The sequence below is a fragment of the Ochotona curzoniae genome, unplaced genomic scaffold (genome assembly GCF_017591425.1).
Source record: "Ochotona curzoniae isolate NIBS_2020 unplaced genomic scaffold, NIBS_Ocur_1.0 scaffold_3208, whole genome shotgun sequence".
In the NCBI taxonomy this organism is placed as follows: Eukaryota; Metazoa; Chordata; class Mammalia; order Lagomorpha; family Ochotonidae; genus Ochotona; species Ochotona curzoniae.
Genome location: NW_024467106.1, coordinates 9,857,623 through 9,884,143, shown reverse-complemented (window position 1 = coordinate 9,884,143; position 26,521 = coordinate 9,857,623). Strand labels below are relative to the sequence as shown.

The 26,521-nt window shown below is 51.4% G+C and overlaps 1 protein-coding gene across 1 annotated transcript in view; it reads right to left on the bottom strand.

Annotated features, from left to right (window-relative positions):
* Positions 1 to 1,155: 1,155 nt before the first annotated feature.
* The window catches only part of TTLL11 (tubulin tyrosine ligase like 11), a 212,881-nt gene continuing 187,515 nt past the window's right edge, over positions 1,156 to 26,521 (bottom strand). Inside the window, exon 9 of the mRNA XM_040962895.1 lies at positions 1,156 to 2,874. Coding sequence (XP_040818829.1) covers positions 2,585 to 2,874 — 290 coding nt within the window. The 3' untranslated portion in view covers positions 1,156 to 2,584. The remainder of the gene's footprint in view (positions 2,875 to 26,521) is intronic.

Genomic DNA, 26,521 nt, shown 5'->3' with positions numbered 1-26,521 from the left:
CTCTTGGGTGGAGGTTGGGGGCAGAGGGAAGAGGTCAGGCAAGGTCAGCAGGTGGTAAGCAGGGGAGCTGCCTAGAGGCGCACGGAAGGGGTAAGGCTGACAGAGCAGAAGATTGCAGCTTGGGCCCAGGCTGGCTAACCTTTTCTGTTTTCTGGAAGTTCTCTCTTGGGCTGCCCTAGGGACTTGTCATCCTGGACACACAGCTCACACCGGGCAGAAGCTGAGGCCGTTTCTCACCATGTGTCCCTACCCTGGGAGTGCCCGGCCTCTAATGACTCAGCCCATAGAGTGGTGACAGAGGGGTTGGTGTGGCTGTGTGTGTGCACATGCGCATGCACACAGCATCCCAGGGAGGAGAGGCTGGGATAGATCCTGTGGCCCCTTCGACTGTAGGCATGGGGAGTGTCCAGCCCTCAGGTTCTTAGATAGCCCTCAAAACCATTTGGTCTGACCCTGCCAGGACAACCACAGGTGGGACTGGAAATTTGGTAGTCTTCAGCAGGTTACTGTTTAAGTTGATCACTCAGGTACAGTGTGCATATGATGTTATGAACACCCACAGGACCCTTGGCAGAACAAAGCTGCCCACCCCTGTGGCTGGGGAATGGGCTTGTCTTACAGCAATGCTGGTAGACCGAGCTCTGCCCGGGGCCTCTTGGCTTGTGACACTCCCACCTTGTGACTGCAGTTCCACTTTCTGCTTCCCAACCCCACTCCTTGTCAACTCAACTTCAAATGTCATTCCTCTCTGGCAATTGAGTACCAGCATGACTTGCCACATATCTTAGACCAGTATGCCAAGATCCGAACACCAGCAGGAGAAGGGTCTCCAGTCAGAGCTCATTCAGAAGGCCTTTGGCCATTGTCCACTAACGATCAGGATACCAAGACACATGCACTCAGTCTTTGCCAAGGCAATCTGTTCAGCCAGAGGGGCCTAGAAGAGGAAGTGTGTGTGTGGCGGGGAGTTCCTCAAATTCAGCTTCTCACAGTAGACCGCCTGGGAGCCTGGATGCTCAGGCCACAGGTCGAGAGTGAGCACAAGGCTGGGGGGTCGCCCAGCAAGCCCCAGAGAAGGGTGGTCTGCCAGGGGGCTGTTTGGAGCCGGATGCATGCTTACCGGGGGACATGGAGTTGACATACAGACGTGGACTGTGTTTGGATCATGCAGCCTCACAGGCCTTTTATTCTTCGTCTGGAAATGGGAATAACATGATGAAACTGTCTGAGGTGACTGAGGTTTTCAAACACGCCCTAGGTAGAAAGCACTCAACACATCCCAGGGACAAGAGCCCGCCCTTTCCACCTTAAGCAGCCACTCCTGCTTTCTGGACTAGGAACCTCCTCCAAAAGATGCTTTTTGAGCACCTATTGGGGCACCAGGATCTTGAGCCAACTGCACCAATTGGCTTGGGGGATGGAGACCTGGCGAGGGAGACAGGATGGGATGCCGGAGGAAGGAAGAGAAGGCAAGATGCAGAAGGCAGACGTGGAGCACGCTTGAGGCTCGCTCTTGCCTCCTCTGCACCTGCAGACACAATTGGCCTTGTGTCATGTGCCAGGCATCATGTAGGTGCCTCCTGGCTCAGAATGTAAGGATTGGGATCCCTGAAAGGAACCTTCTGGAAAAGGCCACCTTGACCCTCATATCCAACAGTGCATGGGAGAGTGAAGTTTTGCAAGGCCCATGGCCATTTCTGAAATGTCCAGCTGCCTCCCAGGCGTCCCCTGGAGGGCACAGGCCTGGGATACGAAACGTGACAAGGAGCAGGTCTCCTGGCAGTTGAGTTTCAGCCAGTGCCAACTCCTGCTCACCCTGATTCTTACCCAGGTCTTCTGTACTCCACTAGGGAGCCTTGGTTCTCATTCCTGTGGGCACACATCCCCCTGGTCACATGGCCAGTGCCCCTGCCCATGCAGGGACTCATCCAAAGACCATAAGGCCACCTGGTAGGGAAGGCTGAAGGCCGCATTCCTGCTTTGGGGGTGTCAGGGTCAAACAGAATCCAACAAAATGACCTCTGACACTCCCATCAAGCTCTAAGGCTGAGGAGCCTTGTAACTTAGTTACTTCTTAATTCATTATTTCTTAATTAGCAACAAACTAAACACTGCAGCAAGAGGCAAGCTAAGGAAATAAATGAGGCGAATCTGTTAACTACACCCACGTAGCAGATGAGTGGGCTGAGAAGTGCGGGCTGCCATCTTGAGAGTGGGCTGGGGGAACACATGACGCTCCGGGCCGGAAGTAGCCCTACTCAGGGCCCTGCCCATCCGAGGCTTCACTTCCGGGCCCCACAGCTCTCTGGACAGGGTACCGTGCATGCCCCACCCATGAACACAGCAGCTCTGCCCCCAGTGATCCCAAATAGAAGGCACCATCTGTCCCGTTGCACATGTCCCGTGTCCAGTGACACCTGGCAGACCAGTGAGTCACCAGGAGGTGCCGGCAGCCTCGCAGGGTGCAGCTCAGCTGAGCGCCGAGACCTGGAGCCTGAGGGGTGTCACCCTGGGGAATTCTGCCATCCCTCCACAGGCAGGGAGTCCTGGGCGTTCTTGTCCCTTGGGCGGGCTGGAGTGGCCCTCAGGACAGAGTGTGCTTGGGGTGGGAGTGCCTGTTGGCACCGTTGGTGCGGGCAGGAGGGTTGCCCCCTGGCAACTGCAGGGAGCCCTGCCCCGGGGTGCCTTCCTGGGGCTGCTGCTGGCCCCCGGCGGTGCCATTCTGGCTGCTGGCCAGGCGTTTCTCATCCAGCATGGACAGGTGGTATTCACACAGGTCGATCAGCGAGGCTACCTGCTCGTGAAGGGGCAGCAGCTTGAACTTGCGCTGGGCCAGGATGAAGAAGGCCTCCACAAATGCTTGCAGGCACATCCCTGGGGAGAAGGAGAACCATGTGAGTCCTTCGTCCACCACGAGGCACTAGCCAGAGCCAGCCCTCCTCCATGTCGAGACAGCTTGGGGGCACTGTCTCACAGAGTCCCTGCCCAGCCCTGTGCAGCCACTCGAATTCATCCCATTTCACGGATGCAGAAACTGAGTTTCTAAGAAGTGCAGAGGCCCCAAAGTCCTGGACAGAAAGTGGTGGCATTGAGAAGCCAAGTGTCACCTTGCTTTAATGCCACTGCACCTCAGTGAAATCTCTGCATAATCCCAGCCCCCATAAGGCCAGAAAGTCAGCTAGGGAGAAGGTGAGGCTCCTTGCTCGACTATGAGCTCCACCTCATACCTGCAGCCCTAGCAGCAGCTATGCAGCAGGTGTCCAACAGAGAGAGGCTGAACATATGAAGGGAGGAAGGCAGGCAGGATGGACTGAGTTGCTGCTAGCCACTCTGGCAGAGCTGTGGAACAGTGACTAGCAAACAAACATGCTGACTGGCCAGGGCCTGAGTCCTGAGTCTTCCCTGCGTCTGAGCAAAAGACGATTCCTGTGCTGGAAGCTGAGAGGGCTCTGTGGCTTCCTGGAAGATGTGTCATTGAGGCAACCAAATGCCATGTGCTGCTACAGGTGGGGGCTGGCTCCAGCTACCCAGTGCCATCCTGATGGCCACTGCCCCAGACACCTGCTCCCAATGCGTGCATCAGGCCATCCTGGAGTGTATAACACTGGGTTAGCCATTGACCCTGGACCCCAAGAGCTTTCTGTCAACAATGTGGGGCTGAGCAGAGCTGGTTTTGTCCCCTTCCAAGTCCATCAAAGCATTTAGACTCAGCTCCCCCTGAGGATCCCTAGATGTTTGACATGTCCTCTGCCTGGCTGGCTCTGCCAGCAAAACTGGATCTGCCATCACCCCATGGTCTGGGTCTAAACCCTTTGCCCCCTTCCTGTGAACAGAGGCCTGACTTGGACAAGATGCTGGGGGAAGGAGGCTCAGTCTAATGAAAGAAACAGAGCTTTCTCCCCAGCATGGGGCATGTGTTTGTGTCTGTGTGAGTACATGTGTGTCACATCCACAGAGTCGGAGAGACCAGGCCTGACCTACCTTCCCCACTGTGCACACTGTCACTCCGAGTGTGGTACGCCAGTGGTGCCAAGTCCACCAGCTGCGCACCCTGGGATTTGACAAGATAAGGAGCTTGGGCCGGACTGCAGGCCACCTGCTCATCCATCATAGCACTTGGTTTGGCTGACAGCATTGGCAGAGTGTGCAACAGCCCGCCATTCCCGTGGGGCTCAAGCCCTCATCTGCCTTCATGGGTGGCATCCATCTAACACAGCCCTCCCCCAGCTTTCACAGCCACTCTGATCCCCACCAGCTCCTTCAAACCCAGGTGTGGGGTACGGCCAGTGACCCTACAATTCCTAACGGGAGCCTTGGTGCAGCTGGGCCACAATCCAAGGAGCAAGGACAATACAACTCCCCTTGGAGTTTTTGCTCAGCAAGGGTTCATGCCCTTCCCTTAAGTAGGGCTCTAAAGCACAGACGGACTATAATGATGACCTCTGAGGGTGGGGTGGGTGTGTGCATGGCAAGCCTGACCCCATCATCTGGAAGAAGACATTCTCCAACAAGAAGCGAGATGGAATACGTTACCCGAATTTTCTTTCGGCTTTGTCTGCATTTTCTGCTGTTCTGTAGCCAGCCTGCCTGTGGACTCAGAATACGCGGTGGAAGTTCTAGCTGGTGGAGAAAGAGACGATCCAGGGGCAGCTGTAGCTATTGATGAATTCTTTATACATATATTCTACTTTGATAAAATGTTTAATGCCACACACACACGTACAGTAGCACTCCGTTATCCTTGGGAGGACTTTACAAGTGGAGATGTGAAAGTGGACGGTGCAGAGCCCACACATGTAGACTCAGTAGGATTGTCACATGGGACCAGGGTATCGTCCTCTGTATTTTATGTCCTGATGCCCCTTCTTCATGTTTTCTCTTGTGCTCTGGAGTCATTCCTAAGCACAGGAAATAACTAGATACAAGTACAGTGATGCCAGCAGAGCCAATAGGATAACCACAATGGGCACAGAGGGATTTATGGCTGGGTAGGAGCTGTGGCATAGGCACGCAGGGCCAAGGGGTAAGTCGCATTGGGGAGAATGGAACAAGATTTCATCGTGCTAGCCAGACTGTGAGCTACTGAAAACCTGACTGCTATTTCTGGAATTTTCTGTTTAATGTTTTAGGGCAGAGGCTGACAGTGGGTGACTAGATTCAAGGCAAGTAAGAGAGGTGTTGGGGAGCTACCGTAAAGGGAGAGATGCAGGGGAGAAAGGGGTTGGCTGCTTAAGACATACAGGAGCCAGACACGCAATGACAGGTGCCCCGACTGGAGCTACGGCTCCCAGTGTGGATTGGAGCACTGAGGGGCAGGGTGATGAAGCAGCTTACACCCAGGGCTGCCAGGAAATGGCAGGGCTGTGACTTCAGCTCAGACCTTATGCACTTCTGCCTCTGTGGCTTTATTTCTGGAAATTCTTTCAGAGTGTCCTAAGAGCATGTTGAACTGGGTGGCAGGAATGCAGCCGTGGGTACTGGTGTTATAGTATGCCAGTATAAGTGGGTGGTGGCCCAGAACTTTACGACACCCGTCCCTACTCCCGCCTTGCCCCAGCCTCCTCACTCTCCGGATTCATAAGCAGCCAAGTCAGTATCCCTCTCAAGGCCCTGGGACCCTGACTCAGCACCTTCATCTTACAGAAGGGCAGGGGACACCTGGGACCCTAAGTCATGATCAGAAGCTGGGAGACAAGAAGGTGAGCCCCAGGGCCCTACCCAGAGCTCCTGGTAGCTGACACAATCCCACCCTTATTTTTGAAAAAACTGAAAGAAAATGAAGTCAACCCCAAAGCTTCAGAGCCCGATCCCCGCTGCATGTCCCAGCGATGGGGGCTGGAAGAGAGGCATGCCCAGCCGAACTTCACAGGGACAGGAGTTCGGGGGCCTCCGAGCAGCCTGAGGCAGCTCTGTACTCGGCAAGCTTTAGAGAATTCACCTTTGAGGGGGTGGGGGTGCACATGCAGGAGGAGGAGGAAGAGCAGGAGAACAGGGGAGTCAGCTTGCTCAAAATCATCTCCGTTTCTATTCCAGCATTGGGGCTGGCAGGTGAGCTTGTGTTCCAGGCAGCTCCCAGCTGGCTGGAGGCCTCAGCCCTACCCAGAGGCTCCCACGTTGTCCATGGGAGGCTTGTCCTCCTTGCTCATCATTAGCGCATGGTGCAATACATGCGAGCAGGCGCTTGGTTACAGTGGCGAAGTTGCCTCTTGGGACGTCCTCACACCAACTCTTGAGTCCCTGGGTTTAAGGCCCAGCTCAGCTTCTGTCCCCAGCTTCCTGTTGAAGGTGGCAGTGCTGGCTCCAGTCCTTGGGTCGCTGGCACCCATGTGGATGATCTTTCTTTCTGTCTGAGAGCCCGCCCCCAGGGTTTCTGATCCAGGTATCCAATGTGGGGCGTGAGAATTTGCCTTTCAAATATGTTCCCAGGTTGAGTGAGGGACCCCACTTTGAGAACTTGGTCTCTTGCTGCGTAGAACCTGCGTATCTTTGTGTCCTGTTTGCACATGCACCATTCCAAAAGCCCATGTGCCAAAGAGGTGCCGATTTATAGAAGGACCTGTACCCAGACTGACCCAAGTTTGACTTTGCGCTAAAAATGTCGGTGTTTTCAAGTCCCTGAGAGCAAAACCAACCAGTTATTTTTGAAAGACAGATAATGGAGCTGAAAAAACCATGAGATTGCTCTGGCGGAGCATTCAGTCAGAAGCCACACTCCGCTCCTCCCCCAGCCCCGTTTCTCCGGCGACACTGTGGGGTCACTGAGCTGGAGGGGTGGGCACAGCTTTGCCAGCCTGATGTGGGGTTTGGTTACCTTCTCTCGTTGTTCGTCCATCACTTGTTTCACGCAGCTAGGCTAGTGGGTGACCTGGCATCTCCAGAGGTCTCTGACCCTCGGTGCTGTGTGGCCCTGAGCTGCTCCCTCTGCAGGTCTCACTTTGGTTTTATCAATAAAAATGAGCGAGACCTGATGATCTCTCTGGATGCCAGGAGGCGCAGGTGGGATGGTGCTTCCTCCTCTGTGCTGCCACGGCCTCTTGAACCCTGGGTCTTGGTCTATGGGGACTGCCAGGATGGAAGACCACAGGCTGGGGGGCTCCACCGGTGGTGACGCAACCTGCACAGCCTGCAGGCGGGGAGGCCCAGGACAGGGTGACAGCGTGGTCAGACTCAATGAGGGCCTTCCTGCTGGCTTGCAGACTGTGCCTAGACAGAGTGTCCATGCACAACAGACAGCCAGAGGTCCAGCTCTCGAATGCCTCTTCTTTTTTCTAAGTATTTAAAAAAAATTTTTTTTTTTAAATTGGAAATGCAGATACAAAAAGGAGACACAGAAAGATCTTCTGTCTGCTGATTCACTTCCCTAAGTAGATTCAATGGCTGGAGTTGAGCTCTGTCCAAAGCCAGGAGCTTCTTCTGGGTCTCCCATGCAGGTGCAGGGTCCCAAGGCTTTGGACCATCTTCCAGTGCTTTCCCAGGCCACAAGCCGGGAGCTGGATGGGAAGTGGAGCAGCCAGGAAAAGAACTGGCACCCACATGGGATCCTGGCAGATGTAAGACGAGGATGTAGTTACTAGACTACTGTGCCAGGCCCTCTTCTGCCTCTTCATAAAGGTTTGTGACAGTGCTGTGGTGCAGCAGGTTAAGTTGCTGCCTCAGACGCCAGCATCCCAGAATATGAATGCTGGTTTGAGTCCCGGCTGCTCTGCTTCTTATCTATGTCCCTGTTCCTGCATCAGGGAAGGCAGCAAATGATGGCCCAAGTACTTTAGGCCCACATGGGAGAGCTGGATGGAGTCCCAAGCTCCTAGCTTTGGCCTGACCCAACCTCAGCTACTTGGTACCTCCAGCACTTGCAGCCACTGTCCTGCCTTCTAACCAAGTGTGTGAGATGACCTGAGATACTCAGAAGCCACATAAGCAATTCTGGCTGATTAGTCTAGCAATCCTGGGAGTCTGGGTGGGAAGGAGGGAGCGTGCTCCTGTCAGTGGGGAAGCCACACAAGCCAACAGCAGCAACTCACATTTGAGCCCTCACAGTTTGCAAGGCCGTGGGCTCAGGGCTGCTTGCACACTACTCTGTTTCATCATGCTAAAGTCTTAGGGTGCTGAGCAGGTGTTATCCCCCTGCACCTTTGACCTCCAGAAAGAACCAGGCTTGAATTGCCTCTCTGGGGCTGGGGCGGATGGCAGAGGCCAAGCACTGTCATCCCTTGTTGTGGTGACAGCCTGGTTGGCAGTGCCGATTTCAGACGGAATGCCTGTCTGGCAGTGAACATGGGAGGGGCCTCAGGGGTCCCCACTGGAAGCCAGCGGGAAGGTGTGGTCAGACCCACTGCAGCGGCATGTGGCACGAGCTTCCTCTGTGGCTGAGCTGGGAAGGGTTTTTGAAACTTCTGGGCCTAGGGATACCGCTGGAGAGGGCGGCCTTTGAAATGAACGCCTGGCTACACCTCTTCTCACCAGAGCCAGCCACTTGGGATGCGGGGATGGGGTGCGGGAGGCGGGGACCGTGGCCTCATTCCATCAATCAGTGGGTGAGGGCGTGCCCACGGGCGGCTCCTGCCCCTGCTCTCTGGCTCCCAGGGAGACAGCCTGGTGCACGCGCACACGCAGCTTAATGAAAGCACAGGGAGCTGGCCTACAGTAATCCCGTCATCTTTCCAGGGCTTAAGGATGGAAATGAGGGTCATTGCCTTCCCGCACACAGCACTCTTTGTGCGCACAGCCTGACAAAGAAAATCGGGTTCCCTTGTGGTTTTCAGGGCAACGTTGGGAAGGCGGCACGTGTTCCCCACTTACCCTTGGGGAGCACAGGCCTAGTCTAGACCTGCCAGACTTGTCAAGGTCACCCCTTAAGTGGATAGACCGGGGGCGGAGGGGGAAAAGGAGGGGGACGGGGAGAGGTAGAGGAAGGATGTATCAGGTTAACCCACCGCCTGTGATACCAGCATCCCACTGGAACACTGGTTCAAGTCCCAGCTGTTCCATCTCCCATCCAGCTCCCTGCTAATGCACCTGGGCTGGCAAAGGATGATGGCCCTGCCATCCACACAGGAGACCTGGGTGCAGCTCCAGACTCCAGGCTTTGACTGCAGCCATTTGCGGAGTGAATCAGCAGGTAGAAGAGCTCTTCCTCCTCCATCTACTTATTTCAAAGATGAAGTTACAATAAAGAGAGAAGGAGAAAGAGATCTTCCATGTGCAGGTTCACCCTCACCCCACCCCTCGATGGCTGTCATGGCTGGGGCTGGGCCTGGCGGAAGCCAGACACCAGAAGCTTCATCTGAGTTTCTTGCATGGTTCATGGGCGTAAGCACTTGAGCCATCCTCCGCTATTTTCCAGGCCATAAGCAAGGAACTTAATTGGAAGTGGAGCTTATGGGATACTGGTATTGCAGGAGATGACTTAACCTGTCACACCACAGCCCGGCTCCCGTAAATAAATCTGTAAAAAGATGAAAATAGAAAACATGCCAGTCTGACCCTCCGACCCATGTTCCTCTTCCTATGTTATGCTTTCCCATCCTGACATAGAGGTATTAGTTGACAGAGTACATTTGCATATATGACATAATTCAGACCAAATCATTGATGGCAACCAGGGCTGTTACCTCAGACTGCACGTAAAACTTTTTCCTATCTCACAAATACTTGAGGCTGATTGTTGACAATTCTATTGCCAGGACCAGACCACTCTCCTGTCCTCTTTATTTCTCTTGCTTGTAACTTACCAAGAAGGAACTTATCTGTCTCATATTGGCACTGTATTTTTAAAAAAGATTTATTTGACTTCGGCCCCGGCGCGGTGGCCTAGCAGCTAAGGTTCTTACCTTGAATGCGCCGGATCCTATATGGTTACCAGTTCTAATCCCGGCAGCCCCACTTCCCATCCAGCTCCCTGCTTGTGGCCTGGGAAAGCAGTCTAGGACAGCCCAAAGCCTTGGGACCCTGCATCTGCGTGGGATACCCAGAAGAAATTCCTGGCTCCTGGCTCTGGATCGGCGCAGTACTAGCCACTGTGGTCACTTGGGGAGTGAATCATCGGACAGAAGGTCTTTCCCTCTGTCTCCTTTTCTCTGTACATCTGACTTTGCAATAAGAATAAATAAATCTTTTTTAAAAAGAAGACTTATTTGACTTTGAAGAGTTACAGAGATAGAAGGACAGAGAGACAGAGTTTATCCATCTGCTGGTGTCACTCCCCAAATGGTGGCAACAACCAGAACTTGGCTGGTCTGAAGCTGGGAGCCAAGAGCTTCCTCTAGGTCTCCCATAGGGATGCAGGGGCTCAACGATTTAAGCCATGCACTGTTGCTTTCCCAAGTCATTAGTAGGAAGCTGGGTCAGAAGTAGAGCAGCTGGGATCCAAATTAGCACCCGTATGGAATGCTGGTACAGCAGGTAGAGGATTAGCTTGCTGTACCACCACATGGACACCAATGTAGTGGGATTCTAAATGGCATTTTGCGGGGAGCCATCGGTAGTATGGAAAACTGGAAGGTCCTGACTAGCGTTAGCTGAGCCTGTCTCCTCTGCACAAGAGGCTGCTCCGCCAAGGTTAATCAGAAGCACCCCAATGTTCTCTCCATTCTCAGGGCCCCTCAAGCCCAGCATCCCCAGATGTCACCACGGCCCCTTTGGGGCTGTGGATTGCACCCTCACTCAGCCCTACGCGTTGCCCCTGAGATGACCCTCAGCCACCAGGTTCCGAGGAGCCAGCTTGGGCATAAGCTCTGCCCCTTAGGAGCTCGCAATGCACACTGTGTCTCTGGGGCTCAGTCTCTTCATCTGGAAAGTGGGGACAGCAACATGAGCCTGAGCTGCTGGTACAAGCTTCCACCCTAGAAAGCCCGCCGGAGTGCTTTTTAAATTTTAGTGTATCAGAAAGGCAGAATGAGTGTGTGTGTGAGAGAGGTATCTTTCAATCACTGGTTAACTTCCTAAATGGTCCTCAAAAGCCTGAGGGGGCCTGTCCAAAGCTGGGAGCCAGGAGCTTCTTTCTCTCTCCCATGGAGATACAGGAGCCCAAGCATGCGGGCCATCCTCTGCTGTTTTTCCAGGCCCATTAGTAGGGAGCAGGATTGGAAATGGAGTGGCTGGGACACAAACCTGTCCCTAGGTTGTTGTTGTAGGTGGCGGTTTTACCATAGCAGTGGTACCCACAGAGTGATTTAAAGCTAGCGATGCCAAGGCCTCCAGTCAACCTCCTGCCAGAACTCTGCTCCCACTCCGCAGGCCCAGGAGCCTGCTTCATTTCCTTGTCCTTTGTCCATCACTTGTTTCCCAAGGCAGGTGGAAGGCATTTGGGAGGAATGAACCTGTCTGTCTTTTCTCTGTATTTCTTTGTGCCTCTCGAACAAATAAGTTTTAAGATCACATACTCGATTTCCCACTGGGCACTTCAGATGCTCCATGACAGCCCTCCTGGGCAGCACTGCTGATCTCCACACTGTACCTGGCGTGGCACTGAGCTACTGCAGTGCCGGGAGCACATCCAAGGTCACACTGCAGGGGTCCAAGGTCACACTGCTGGCCAGCAGTGATGCTCAGAGTCCCTCCTCAGCCCCAGGATGAGTCTTGTCCAAACCGACTGAAAATGTCCAGCCTTGAAAGTAAGGAAAGAGTGAAGCCGTGCTCCCACAGTGCTCCCTCCCGAACCTGCCTCTCCGGCTTGGGGACAATGTTTGCACAGGCGCAGTCTCCTGATAGGAATGTTTTAGCAGCAACGAGTCCCTGTCACCTTTGTCCTTGGCTGACTGGAGAAATTAGTAAGTGTCTGGACTGAACCATAAATAGGCTGTGCAGGAAAATCATTACCCCTTGTGAAGCCCGCAACACCCAAATAGCAACCAGGATCAAAGGCAAGAGCGACCGTTCCATCCTCCTGTCAATCACAGGTGGCGCCAAGGCCCAGTGGTCAATGTGACATGACCCTGAGGTCCTGGCCCAGGCCCAGGCAGCACCAGGCCCTGGTGACTGGTGCCTGAGTCCCTACCTGGGAAGACAAGGCCACAGCACACTTCACTGCGTCCTGCTGTGCTGCTCCAGACATCTCTCATGGGATTAACAACTCCAAAGGGACCCTGTGAGGTTCAACACTCGATCCTCAGCAAGTGGCCCAAGTCTTTGGGCTTGAAAAGGGCTTCAGAGGTAGTGTGGCTGGGCACCTGTTATGATGGCGCTGCTGGTGGTGAATGAGAGCAGTCAGGTGTCCGGCGCTGTTGGGAGCAGCACCAGGAGGTACTCCTCGGGACAGAATCAAGCAGGCGATGAATGGGTGTCCTGTGATGGGTGACACACATGGCAGAGCTCTGTGCTCACCTTGGGGTCTGTCTCTGAGTCGGCATGCAGGGAAGGCCATAACCCACCACATGCCCCCGGCCAGAGCTGGCGGCTTCGTGATGTGCTCTGGTACATCTGGCATCAGTTAACCCAGGGAGGTAGGGATGGGGCCTAAAGGAAGCTGGGGCATGATCTGGGAGAGGCAGGTGAGGTGACAGCGAACCCATGGTGGCCATTGCCCAAATCCTTGGACAGAAGGGCTGTGCATGCAGTAGCCAGGAGTGTCCCACTTTCTCCAGCCGCTGTGAGCCAGAAGTGGGCACTGTTTACAGGCACATCCGACAGCGGCTCTGTGTCTCTGTGTGTACCTGTGAGATGGGGACTGGACTACGCTCAGGAGATTCCAGCCACGTGCTTTGACACTGAATTTGCTTTTTACAGACTATAGGTACAGCTTGTGTGCAGTCAGCAGAAGGAGAAAAGGCTTGAGGTCTGGAGCTTCCCCTTGCTCCTGTGTGACACCTGCCAGCTATTCAACAGCCCTGGTCTGGTGTGCACTGGAAAAGCTAACTTGCCCCTGCCCAGCCTCCCTGGCCTGTCCGCCAGCTCTCAAGGGGCGGACTCTGTCCTCTGACCAAACAGCTCCTGGCAATGAACCGCCCCTGCACCAGGCCACTCTGCCACAGGAATCCAGCATCAGCATCACCAAGAGCCTGGGGAATACTCTCTCCTGGCCTTGTCTGCTCCATCGCACCCCCACTCGCTCAAGTCCAAAGTGCTGGTGGGGGGACTTCTGAATACTCTGCTCCCACTGTCCCTACCTCCCAGCGCTGTCTCCCAGTTCCTAGCACTGAAAGTTCCCCTTCCACCTGCCATCTGCTGGGCCCTTGGCTTCCCAATGCAGCTGCCAAATGACTTCAAATCAACATTAAGCATGCCAGGCACCCCTGGGCTGGAACCCTATCCCAGAGATCTGTGGACACTTCCAGCTGCCTGGCTTGACTTGCCCCTGCCTGTCCCCTCTCCCTGGGTGTCACCTGGTTGAATGAAGGACCTGAGCTCAGGGTTACTTTTCTTGACTCCCTGGCCCATCTCCTAACAGAAATTAGGTCCTGTCCATTATTCACATCAAAGCACAGTTAACTGATTTGCAGCGCTGATTGTGTGTGTGTGTATGTGTGTGTGTGTGTGTGTGTGTGTGTGTGAGAGAGAGAGAGAGAGAGAGAGAGAGAAAGACCTTGCTTTTCAAATTAAAATAATAATAATTTTTGAAAAAGAAGAGAATCCAGGCTCCCTATCATACACCCTTAACTCCAAATGTGGGGGCTGCCTCTTCTACACGGTCCGTGACCTTGTCCAGCTTGCTGCACTACTGGGAGCCTCTGCCTCTTCCACCTGCCCTGCTGAACAGAATGACAGAACCCAGACCCGAGAGATGGGCTTCTTGCCTGAAACCCTGAGCGCCCACCTCACCGCAGTTGTGGTGCCTCATTTCCCAAAGGTGGGCAACTGGGACAGTGGACCTGTTGGCTCCTCCAGGCACCTGCTGGGCCTTCTGGAACCTACGCAGGAGCAGAGCCTGGGCCAGAGAGGGGAGGGACAGGAGATCGAGGTCTTCCAAGGAGCCCACCTGTCACTTGGAGAGGTGACGGGAGCCAGACAAAGTGTCATAAAAAAGACAGGTTTCAACTTGACTCCCATTAAGAATGTCACATTAGAGCACAAAGGAGAGGGAAGAGAAATGCTGTCTTAGGAGGGAGTTTATTTTTGTCACTTTGTCAGAGAGAAATTGCAGCCCTGGGGGCAATGGAACTGCACAAAATTACCCAAAACATTAACATGCAAATTGCCTTCTTTAGAGAAGGTAATTTTATTAGTGCACTGGAAATGCGTCTTTGCCGGATATCCATGCCCAGGAGTGGCTCTGTCTGGGGGCAAAGAGAGAGCCAGGGAGAGTCCTGAACTTGATGAGGGTTCCACAAGTCAGTCTGCAAGTTTTGGGGCCGTGCAGGGGCTCAACAGGCTAATCTCCACTTGCAAGCACTGACATGCCATAGGGTGTTGCTTCATGTTCCTGCTGCTCCGCTTCCCATCCAGCTCCCAGCTTGTGGCCTGAAAAGGCAGTGGAGGATGGCCCAAAGCCTTGGGACCCTGTACCTGTGTGGGAGATCTGGAAGAAGCTCCTGCCTTGGGATCCGTTTAGCTTTGGCTGTTGCAGCCATTTGAGGAGTGAGCTAGCAGATGGAAGATCTTTCTCTGTCTCTCCTTGTTTCTGTAAATCTCCCTTCCAAGTGATAATTAATAAACCTAAAAAAAAAAAAATGCAAAGTCTCATCCTATCCTTGGCACCATTGTGGCTCACTGCAGCCGGTTCCCCATAGGTGCACCTGGTGGGGAGGGCAAGCGACTGGTTCAAGTTCACACAGCTTCAATGGCAGAAGGTTCTGGAAGCAAACACTCAAATAATATGGAGCCTGGTGAGATTTCCTCCCAGCTGCGTATTCATTCACACAATCAAGCCTTAATGAGCTGTCATGGTGCAGATGCTGGCCCCCAAGCCTGACCCAGGCCCTGGTACTGAGGCATTCAGCATCCTTGGGGAGCAAGCGAAGAACTTAGGCAGACACTTGTTCATGTTCGGGGTCCAGTGAGCCTGGACCTGCTGCAGGTGTGTCACTGAGGACAGCACGGCTGTCTGGCAGGGAGTCGGGTCTTAGGAGCTTCCCCCAGGAAGGTCTGCTGTGTGGGCACTGCCCAGGTGGCTGAGGTAGGGAAGGATCTTTCAGGAAGGAAGTGGCTCAGAGCTGGTAGCATGCTGACCTAGCCTGCCACAGCCTGTGATAGCTCTTGCATAGGGTGTGGGGAGAGGAAGGGAGCAGAATGAGGGATTGGGGCGGCAGAGAGGCAGTCTCCTGGGCTGGTGAGCTCTAATTCCCACCCTGCAGGTGGCTTGTTCAGAACAGAGCCGGTCTTCCAGTGATGTGAGCAAGGCCGGGGTGGGGGATCCCAGGCCTTGGGGGTGCCAACATAACAGAAGGTTGCATGAGGCTGGGCTTACATAAGGCTCCCTCCTCTCCTCACAGATGCCATCACAGGGAAGTGTGGGCAGGGCCGCCCACCTGCTACCCAACAGCAGTCACGTAAGGTCTCCCTGCCAGCAGATGAGGGGTGTGCCTTAGCCCAGGAGCCCAGAGCTGAGTGCCTGCCAGCTGTTTCACGTGGCCATGGGGAGCACAGGGGATCAGCACCTGTGTTTTAGGGGAGTAGAAGAGAAAACCTGGCCAAGGTACACATTTTGGAGCCAGATCGTTTTTGGGGGGTTATGGGGAAGACATGACCTGTTCTACGCCTTGCAGCATTTTTAGCAGCACCCCTGGGCAAGCCCCTCCTCCAGCTGCAACAGCCAAAACTATCTCTAGTTACTAGCACATGTCCCCAGCTTAGCGGCACTGGTCCACAGAGTTCTTAGGACACGAGGAGGTCAAAGATGCCTGGGTACCGGATGTTCCCCAAGTCTTCCAGCGGGGATGCAGATGACCCCTGGAGAGCCTGGGGTTCGCCTTCACTTCCCTCTAAAACGCCAAGGATGGGTAGGGAAGGGGGTCATTGCGCTTGTGAGCTGGCTGTGTTCAAGAAGGATGCATCTAGGTTTTTCCTGAGAAAAGCAGGGTCAGGGGCAGCAAGCCAATGACATGAAATGGTAGCATTTTAAATCATTTGCTAGGGGCCTGAGTCCCTGAGCTGTGAAGTCACAGGGCGGGAGCAGGTTGATCGCCGAAGCCTCTTGAGGAGTCAAATGCTGTGATTCTGCAGCAGCAAAGTGGACATGTACTAGAGGACGTGACCATAAACTTGGACCTTGCTCTTGGTGGGAGATGGGTGGACCACGGGCTGGGCAAGGCTAGTGGATAACTGAACATTTCGCTGACTACAAAGAAGCCATCAACTGACCCTTGCGGTTCTCCGTGTGCCGTTAGGTTAAGTGATTGAGCCTGGACTTGAGGGTGGAGAGGCCTGTAAGGGCCTTTAGGTACAGTTTCTCATATTCCATCAGATTTTAAGGAAGAGTTTGGCTGTGTCACTCACACACTGGCTAGTGGGGTGCACATTGCTTAACCTTCCTGAGCTTGCTTCTTCTGCAAGCTAGAATGGAAAGCTGAACCCTCAGGATGGGGGTGGTGTACAATACGCCTTCAGAGAATGTCTAGTTTTAGCTCCAACGTGCAAAGGGCTTAGAAATTGTTGCTTCCATCCTTATAAGATTTTAAAAATATATATTAAAAGCCAAGTAGAACTGGAAATCAATGACTTTCCTTAGATCCGTCTGAAAACCGAGGTCACAGGGCAGCGTGCCACCCTGCAACGCAGAGACAGGTGAACCTGGAAGATCAGGGGCTGAGATCCGCCTGCCTGCCAGGAGCAGCTCCCGCTGCCACAGCCTGGCAGCTGGCAGCCGCACTGACAATAGCATGGGCGGCTGGGCGTGGGCTGGGCTGGGAGCTGAAACCGCCTGGAGGCTCGGTCCTACGGGATCCTCTAAACTTTGGTGATTTCTTAAAGCAAGGACTGAAGAAAAACCCGAGGCTGAAGAAAAAAACACATCAGCAGGGAGCAGGTGGGTTACAACTGGGAAGACCCCTGCTTGAGGAGAAGCTGTTAGGGAACTCCACAGCCAAAGGGGAAGAAGATCAAAGCCAGCGAAGGCCAAGGCCAAGGCGGTATGGGTTCTGACATCTGCCCCTCCAGAGGGCCCTCACCCCAGCCAGCCTCCAGCCAGACCACGCGGAACTTCCATTCCAGGCGGAAGTCCTGAGAGAATCAGCCCTACAACGAAATGAGAATGAAGACAGGATGTGTCAAAGTTTGGGGGAGGGGGGGTGGAGTGAATGTGGTACTGCTTTGGAGAAACTTCACAGCACTGATGGAAGATTCCAAACCTTCATTTTAAGGAAACAAGGAGAAAGAGAACGAAATACATGCCAAGGAAGCTAGAAGAAAGGAAGTAATGAAAACCAGAGAGAAAGTCAATTGAATCCAAAACATAGGGGATTCAACTGGAAAAACCAAAGAAAGTAAAAGGTGGATTTTTACAAATATTGATGAAATTTGGTCTAGCCAGAAAAATAAATAAGAGATTGCTATATTACTAATTAGCAACTGCTATCAGCAATGAAAGGGGGGTCATCAGTACATGTTATTTTTTAGTTTATGCCTACAAATCTTGTAAACATATATGATATAGGTCAAGACACAATTTACCAAACCCTCACACAAGGAAAACAAAAAAAATTGTAACAGCCTTCCTGTCAGGGCCAGTTAGGTGCACTGGTAAAGTCTACAATACATTTATGATATAAATGACATCAATTCTCTATCATCTCTTCCGTAATATTAAAAAATATTAGGGATTTATTTGTTTGAAAGGATCAGAAGCAAAGCAGTAGGGACTCAAACTGGCACCTATGTGGAATGGCAGCACCACAGGCGGCAGCTTTACCTACAATGCCACAGTACCAGTCCCTCTCCCAAAATATTGAAGCAGAGGGAACATATGCGATTTAGACACGCAGAACTTAACCTCTAAATGGTGTGGACTTTACACCTATCCTGTATTATTTACTTTCACTTTAATTCTGATAGCATGAGAACACACTTTGGGCCCAAGCACTTGTACCGTCTTCCACTGCTTTCCAAGGTGCATCTGTAGGGAGGTGGATTGGAAGTGGAACAACCGAGACTTGAACCAGCTCCCATTTGGGATGCTGGTGCTTCAGTTGGAGGCTTAATGTACTACACCACAACACCAGCCTCTCTTGCAGCATTTTAAACCTGCCAATTAGATCCAGTCGTTGGTAGCACTTTCTATTCACTAATACCCTTGCTGCTTCCCCACCTGTTAAGTCACTTTGTCAGTTACTGAAGTTGAAATCTCCCTTGATAGTAGATTTAGCTATTTTTCTTTGCTGTTCTGTTGCATTTATTTGGACATTCTACTTGGTGGGTGCATACAGGCTGAAGATTGCTGAGTTTCCTTGAAGAGCTGACCCCATCATTATTATCACCCCTTGTTATCTCTTAAGTATTTCCTTGTTCTGTAGTTTATTTTGCCTGAAATTCACATAGCTACTCCAACTTTCTTTAAGTATTAACATGGTGTATCTTATTTCATTCCCTTTTCTCTATTTTTAAGTTTAAAATGGGCTTCTTATAAATGATAAGTGGTTGGGTCATTTTTTTTTTTTTTGTGCTCTCAACAATCTCTGTATATTAGTTGGTGTATTTAAACCATTCACATTTAAAGTACTTATTTTGGGGTGGGCATAAGATTTATTTATATATTTGAAAGGCAAAGTTAGTAAAAGAGAGAGATCTTTCATCTGCCGTTTCACTCCCCAAATGGCTGCAATTATTGGGTCAAGGTCAGGCCTAAACCAGCAGCCAGAAATTTCATCTGGGTCTACCACATACGTGGGACAGAAGCACAGGTGCTTGTGGTCATCTTGCACTGCTTTCCCAGGCACATTAGCAGGGAACTGGATGGGAAGTGGAGCAGCCAGGACTAGAGCCCACGTGGGGCATCAGTACCTCAGTCAGCAGCTTAACCCACAACACTAACTCATCCTTGCTTAAAAACAAAACAAAACAAAACAAAACAAAACAAACCCCTTTTTCCCTTAATTTTAAAATAGCATTTGACATCATTCCATTTTCTTTTTTTAAGCCTTATCATTTCTTTTTTTTTTTAAATAAGCATTGTGCCAGAATTTTTAATACATACTTCCAGTTAATAAGTACATTTTCACAAAACAGAGAAGGGAAGAGAGTCTAAGTGACTTTGGGCTTGGCTATTACATTTTAGATGCAACAAGAAAAGCAAAATTAAGTTGGAATTCATTAAAATTTAAAGCTTCCATGCTAAGAAAAATATTTTAAGAAAATGAAGAGATAAGCCACAGACAGAAAATATTTGCAAAATCAATATCCGATAAAGAACTTGTTTCCAATAACATACAAAAAATGCTGGAAAGGTAACAATAAGAATATAAACAACTTCATTTTAAAAATGAATAAAATACACAAACACCTCACTGCAGAGGAAGGTATCCAGATGGCTGATAAATACATGTAATGGAAATCAGCATCAAATGGCTTTGGAGAGCTACAAATGAAAGCAGCGAGCAACCATTGCACAACCACTAGCATGGCCAGATCCTGAAAGACATGACCCCAACTCTGCTGGGTGCTGACGCTGTGGAGCAGCAGGCTCTCCCAGGCATGACTGGGGCACAGGCAGCGGCTCAGCCACTGTGTAATACAGTTTGGCAAACGCTTACACAATTGCACGTGGTCTTACTACGTCAGGGTTCTTCAGAGAAACAAAACAGTGGGAGAGGAGACGCGGAAGGGAGAGGAGGAAGGGAGGGGAGAGGAGGAGGGAAGGGGAGAGGAGGAGAGAAAAGTTCTTTTTTTAATACAGAAAATCTATTTGATATTTATTAAACTTAGTCTCTCCAGCTACGGTTTGGCATTATACAAAACATCTTAATGACACAGAAGTGTTAAAAAGTTCTTTACAAATTGAAATGTGACACCCTTGTCTCCAAATATTTTAATTGCCATAAATTTGTGTAAAAATATACATTAAACGCATGTTTGACACTTTAAACCTTCTATAATCTCAGTTCCACAAAATACATGTAATATACTATACAGATGTGGAACAATCTAGTTAGTATTATAATACTTTGCTTACCATTAACAGCTTTATTATGTGAAACGCACATACTGACTTAGAAATCCTAGCTTTAGAACCCCAAAGTACCTCTGAAATTTTAATGTATTGCAACAAAGAAAAAAACTACAGTATAATTGAAATTTTCGTTGAGAATGTCAGTTGCCTTAATATTTGGGATAAAAGAAATGTAAAACAAACAGCTGGGCAAAACAAGGGCATCCCCCACTCACTAACAGCACCTTGCTGCGGAAGCAACAGCTTTAAATTTCTCAGCAGCATCATCTCCCTCCAAAACCCTCCCCAAATATCAAACCATTATTTACCAAATAATTTTAATTTCAAATAGAAGAATCTTTAAATAAATACATAAGCATTTCCATCCTCCATATACAACATTTCTTAAAACTATTCAAAACGGAGGTCAGATAGAAAGTTTTCATGTGCTTACCAAGCCCACGTCCGGCCCTCCCGAGGTGGTGCCTTTCTAGGTACTGCCAGTCGGGCCAGCTCTGTCCGTGAGCCTCCCACACCCCTCCCCCGTACCCCAGTACTGCTGAATGCTCATGCTGATGATTTGCAAGGTACATGCAAAAAGTTGTATAAAGCGGCCACTTCTTGAACAGCAACAACAAACTCAACAGTATAGGTAACCAAGGCATTGATTGGAAAGGCAGCATTTTCAAATAGCTCATCTCCAGACAGGAACACAGAAAACTCCGGCGTTATAGCGTAGCAGTTAAAGTCCTCGTCTTGAACACGCCGGGATCCCATATGAGCACTGGTTCTAATCCCGGCGGCCCCGCTTCCCATCCAGCTCCCTGCCTGTGGCCTGGGAAGGCAGTGGAGGAATGTCCAAAGCCTTGGGACCCTGCACCCACATGGGAGACCTGGAAGACCTCCTAGCTCCTGGCTCCTGATTGGCTCAGATCCAGCCGTTGCAGCCACTTGGAGAGTGAATCATTGGACCTAAGATCTTCCTCTCTGTCTCTCCTCTTTGTATATCCGCCTTTCCAATAAAAACAGAAACAGTGAATCTGATAAAGCCACAAGTGTGTCGCTCAAAGCACAGCCCAGGCACCTGTGGAGTCTCTAATGTGAGAGCTGGGGAGAGTTCTTTAGGCATTCCTTACCCCCAGGCAAGGGGACCCCAATATGAACCATGACACTAAGTCGATGAGCATGTTCCTGGGTGTTGGCCTGACCGTGCTGAAAGCCTTGTCCAAATCAAGCTGAGAAAGTCTACACAGCTTTCTTGGTGACGGCCCCAAACCAGAAGCTGCCCTTCGGGAAGTGACCAGACCGACAAGCTGGTGCACTCACTCAAAACGCTCAGCAATGAAAAAACATGAACTGTAGGGCCTTAAACAGACACTGAGGAGCGGAAGTGTGTGTGGCTAGGTGGAGGAAGGCCAGCTGCGAAGGCGGCACGTGGTGTGATCCCAGCATCATGACAGACCAGAAAGGGCCAGTCTGGGGAGAGCAGCAAGAGCAGCATCTCCAGGGGACCAGACGCAGACATGGCAGCTGCGGCACAGGACACTCGCAAGGCAGCGAGATGATTCCATGTGACATCATCATGGTGGATGTGTGATGCATTTGTCAGAGTCCAAGGACCCAGCACACCATGCAGAGTGCACTCGAGTGTGACCTAGGACCTTCCGCAATAATCAAATATCAGCATGAGTAATCAAATACCAGCATGGGGGGAGGGGTGGTACTGTAGCATAGCGAATTAAGCTGTCATCTATGGTGCTGGTACCCTTTATAGGTGTTGATTTGAATTCTGGCTGCTCCACTTCCACCAATCCAGCTCCTTGACAAATGACCTGGGAGATGGCCCAAGTGCCTGGACCCCTACACCCACAGGGGAGAGTCGGAAGACGCTCCAATCTCCTGGTTTCAGACTGGTCCAGCTAATGGCCATTTAGGGAGTGAACCAGCATATAGAAGATTCCTCTATCCCTCCTTCTTTCTCTCTTTCAAACAAATAAAATACTTTTTAAAATAACAAACATACCCCCGTAACACAAGACAGAGTTATAGGGGAAATGGTGTGTGCAGGGAAGGGTTATGTGCAGAACTTCTCTGTGTGTTTTATCAGATCAGTAAGATCTGTAAGTCTATTTTCTAAGAAGGCAAACTCTATTAATTAAAAAAATAGAAGCTGACAGGGTCTGCACCAGAAGCTTCCTAAATGTAGGTGGTCTTGTGTCTACACCTGGCAGTAAGGCGATGGGGAAGGAGGTTTGTTGGAGAAGGTTTAGTTATGCTGGGGCTGAATCTCGGCCTGGGCACTGCCCTGTTCTTATCGCAGGTGGCACCCAGCCTGTCCAGTTCACATTTCAGCTCTCAGTTGAGAATTAGGGACATTTCTCTGTGCGATGCAGTTGGACAGCACACATGGACACAAGTCTGACTCCACCAGTCTGCAGAAGGGACAGCGGGGAGGAGTTTGAGGAGAGACCCCCCAAATCCCCAACAGGAAGCCCCCTGGCTGCGTTTCCTGATGGATGTCATCTAAGCCTGAGGGACAGAGCATCTTGCTGAACACACCTTCATATGACTCTAAGGGATGTGTCCAGCATCATCTCGGGTTGGGGGACCTTGTGCGACGGGCACGGTCGTTGTCACTGTTGGAGGTGGCTCAGAGCCAAGACTCAGGGCCAGCTTGCGGGAGCTGACTCTGCCCCTCTGAGCCATGGCTTTCCTCCTCTGGAAATGGGGCTGTTAGGGGACCAAGCTCACTGGGTGTGTGAGCCTGGAGTGGATGGGCAGATCAGGAGAGTGGTGACTAGTGTGTAAAGAGAACACACACACATACATACTCACACAAATGTGTATATCAGAAATGACACCAGGGACCAGTCAAGGAGGAGAAGAGTGACCGTGGGAGCAAGGCTTACACAGCTTTTCTGAACCCTGACCACATAGCATGTGGTGAGCACCATCAGTCCCAATATCAAGGGCATCCAAGTCTGGGGGCCATGCAGGTGCTCCTGGAGGAGGTCCACAGGAAGTGGCACAAAGCCACCCAGGCTCTGCCTAGGAGGCTGCAGCCTGCGCCAGGCCACCATGGGGGCCACACAGCAAGATCTATGACCTTTCCGTCTTTCTTGGGGATGAGACCAGATGCTGGATCCCCCCACCACTGAGGATGTGGAGGAACAGGTCCTTGTGAGACCCAGGGCCAGGAGAGGTGACACGTGCCCCAGGAAGTCATTCCAGCACAAGCAGCCCACCCTGCAGGTGGCCTCAAAAGCCCCCCGGCCGGGAGAAAGCTGGAGGACAGCCTGGCACCCTGCTGCCTCCCTTGCCTTTATTAAAAATAATCCTGACGCCAACTATTTTGCAAGTGTGCAGGGCACACATCCAGAGAGGCCCATCTGACGGCAGCATTTGTGCCAGACGTGGTGCGAGGCGCCCCGTCTTTCAGAGGGTGGGGGTGCCTATGTATATGCATAAGAGAGGCCTCATGAAGCCTCCCAGTGAAAATACTTCTACACCTCTCTGTGCCTCACTAACTGCAGATGCTGAGCTTGGGGCTCATCCCAGGTGATGCACGAATGTATGGGCAACAGATGACCTGCAGAAATCCACTGAGCATGAGAGGCTGGAATGGTGGCAAGTTGGTAGCAGGGTCTGTGAGAGCTTGGGCAAAGCCAGACCTCTGAGGCAGTGGCAAGTGCTTGGAGGGGCACCTGCAAGGCCTGCATATCTGGAAGATGTGAGCAGCCTGTGTGCCCAGCTTTCCACTGTTGCTGCCCCTGGCTGCCCATGTGGCACTTCCTGCTGCCTTCCCTGGCTCCACAGCAGCCTCCCTGCCCCTAACCCCCTTGGAGTTTGGCACATGGGTTCCCATGCCGGTCCAGACCACACCCCAGTAAGGAGTGGCAAGGTGAGCAGGCAGGGGAAGGACAAGGGGCCTGGTACCTTGTTGGGTTCACCCAGCATCTCCTGCAAACATGTCCCAGGCCTTTCTTGTGGTTGTTGCCCAATACCTGCAGAACACACCTGCAAGCATAGGTCCCAGGAAGCAACCAAAGTAACATGAGGGTGACGGTGACAGGTGATGGCAACAGTGGCAGCCTCTGCTGATTGGACATTTCCCAGGGACAGCTACCGCCCTGACCACTCCCCAGGTTTTGTTTCATCTCATTCATCTCAAAGCTTCTAGCAGGTGGCAACCACTACACCTCCACTTTACCCAGCATGAACAGGTGTCTGGGAGAAAAATTTTTAAACTTCTTTGAAGCCCTAAAGTTATGAAGTCTGGGTTCAAAGCCAAGCTGGCCAATTCCAGGGCTTTGGGTACACTGCAGGGCAGCCCAACAATTGGGACAGACAGCTCAGGGACCACCGCTCAGGCAGCACAAGTGTCTCTTATTTTTATTCAAGAATCAGTAACATAAGCCAAAGGGGCTTTTAAAAGTTCAAGGGAAGTGAAATTGAAAGGTAAGTTAATTTCAGTCTCAAACATTTTTTTGAAATCTATACGCAGAGTTTTTCAAAGGCAGAGAGACACGATGAGGTGGAGTTTGAAGTCAGAGATGTTACTTTCACCTATTGGTTCACTCCCCTTCCCCCCATTCCAAATATTTGCAATAGCCGGGGCTGGGCCAGGCCAAAGCTACGAGCCTGGATTTCAATCGGGGTCTACACATTTCTATGGATTTCTTTAAAGATCCTTACATCATGTGTGTGAGTCTGTGTGTGTATACGCTCATGGATGGGGGATAGGAGGAGACACTCCAGTGCATTTGCTCTTTCTTTACAATCTAGTTTCTCTCATGACCAGGAAGGGGCCGTTAGCCTATGAGAAAGTTCATGGCAAAATAGAATTAGAAGCCAGGTTTGTTTGCACGTAAAACCTTTTTGGAATTCACCCAGTTTTGTTTTTTCATAATTTGCATTTTTAGCAACTTTGGGAGACCCTTTGCTACACATGAATTTTAAAAACGTTTAGCACCAAAACAGACTTGTCTTTGAATTCCCATTTTCCACAGATTTTTAAAATTATTTCTGTCCCTTAAAACAGCCCCATGGGTAGTTAGAAAGAGAAAAGAAGCTGGTCTGGTATCTGGGGGGGCAGATGCCCAGGCCTGGCTCTTGGGGTCCCCTCCGCAGGCCACAATGCTTGCCTCTCCCAGCTGAGACCAGCCATGTCGCCTCTGACTGCCTCATCTTGATGCTGCCCTCATCTCTGCCCACGGAGAGCTGAGAGCAGAGTCTCCGGGATACTGAAATTGCGTGTGAGTGCAATTGACATGACGTGACTGCATCTTGCCTGCCAAACGTGCTTCTTCCTTTGATTCTGGCCAACAAGAGGGCTATGACACCCCAGTTTTTATGCTGATAACGCCCTCATTTAGATTTCTGTGTTCTGCGGCAAAATTCTAAAATTGGAAATGAAGATCCTTAACTTTTTTTTTTTGAAAAAAAAAAAAATGACAAATTGCATTGGCATGCTGGAGACTGTGAGACTGCCTATTACTAAATTCCATCAAGCTCCCGAAAAGTCTTTGACATTCTAGCAGAGAGGAAGATGAGCCTATTTAGGGAGCGATAGGCATGGGATGCAGATGAGGGTGATGAGGGGCGCAGTGGGGAGTGGGCAGGCGCTGGCGGGAGAACAGTGCATCGATGCAGGTTATTTCTGAACCCTAACTCTGCTTTGGGTAGGGAGTTAGTGGGCCGTTATTTCACTATTAAAAACAGATCCTATGCAAAGCTAAGTAAAATCAGGCTTCGTATGGGCCATGGTGGAAGTCTCAAGGAGCAAGAATGGGGATTCATTCAAGTCTGCGCACCTGAATGTCGATGAAACAAAACCAAAACAAGGCGGGGCTTCTGGCACAGCAGCTGTCTGGGCATCATCTCAGAGAGCCGGGGTTCAAGTCCCGACTCTGCTCCCCATCGCAGCTTCTGCTGCACACTGTGGGAGCTGGCAGGCAGCAGCTCAGGGGCTTGCATCCCTGCCCACCTCTGTAGGAGACCCCAACTGAGATCTCAGGGGCGCCCAACTCTGCTGGTTGTGGGCATACTGGGGAGCAAATCCAACAATCGGCGAACAAGCGGGAAGGATGGTCTGTGCTTCTGCGTGTGTGTGTGTGTGTGTGTGTGTGTGTGTGTGTGTGTGTGTGTGTGTGATGTGCATGCTTTCTCTCATGCGGCTGGATTCTTTCCTTACAAATCTGGTGAAGTGCCATCTTTCTTCTCCATGTCAGCAGGCTGCTCTCTCTGGCAGGTGTCTTTATTCCAAAAGGTCTTATGCATCAGGGACCTCGGGTGACCCTTTGGTGGGCATTGCGGACATCTCATTTGGGCAAAGGGATGATGTGGCTGGCTTCAGGAAAGGGGGCGGATGCATGTACTGGGCGTGGGTGTTGACCTCAGCCGCTGGGAGACCCTGCCCATGGGACACCTTTACCATAAGCCCTGGTTCTTGTATTTGGAATTCCCTGCCTGGGGGACGCGGCACGTGGCATGCTCTGTGTTGACACACTC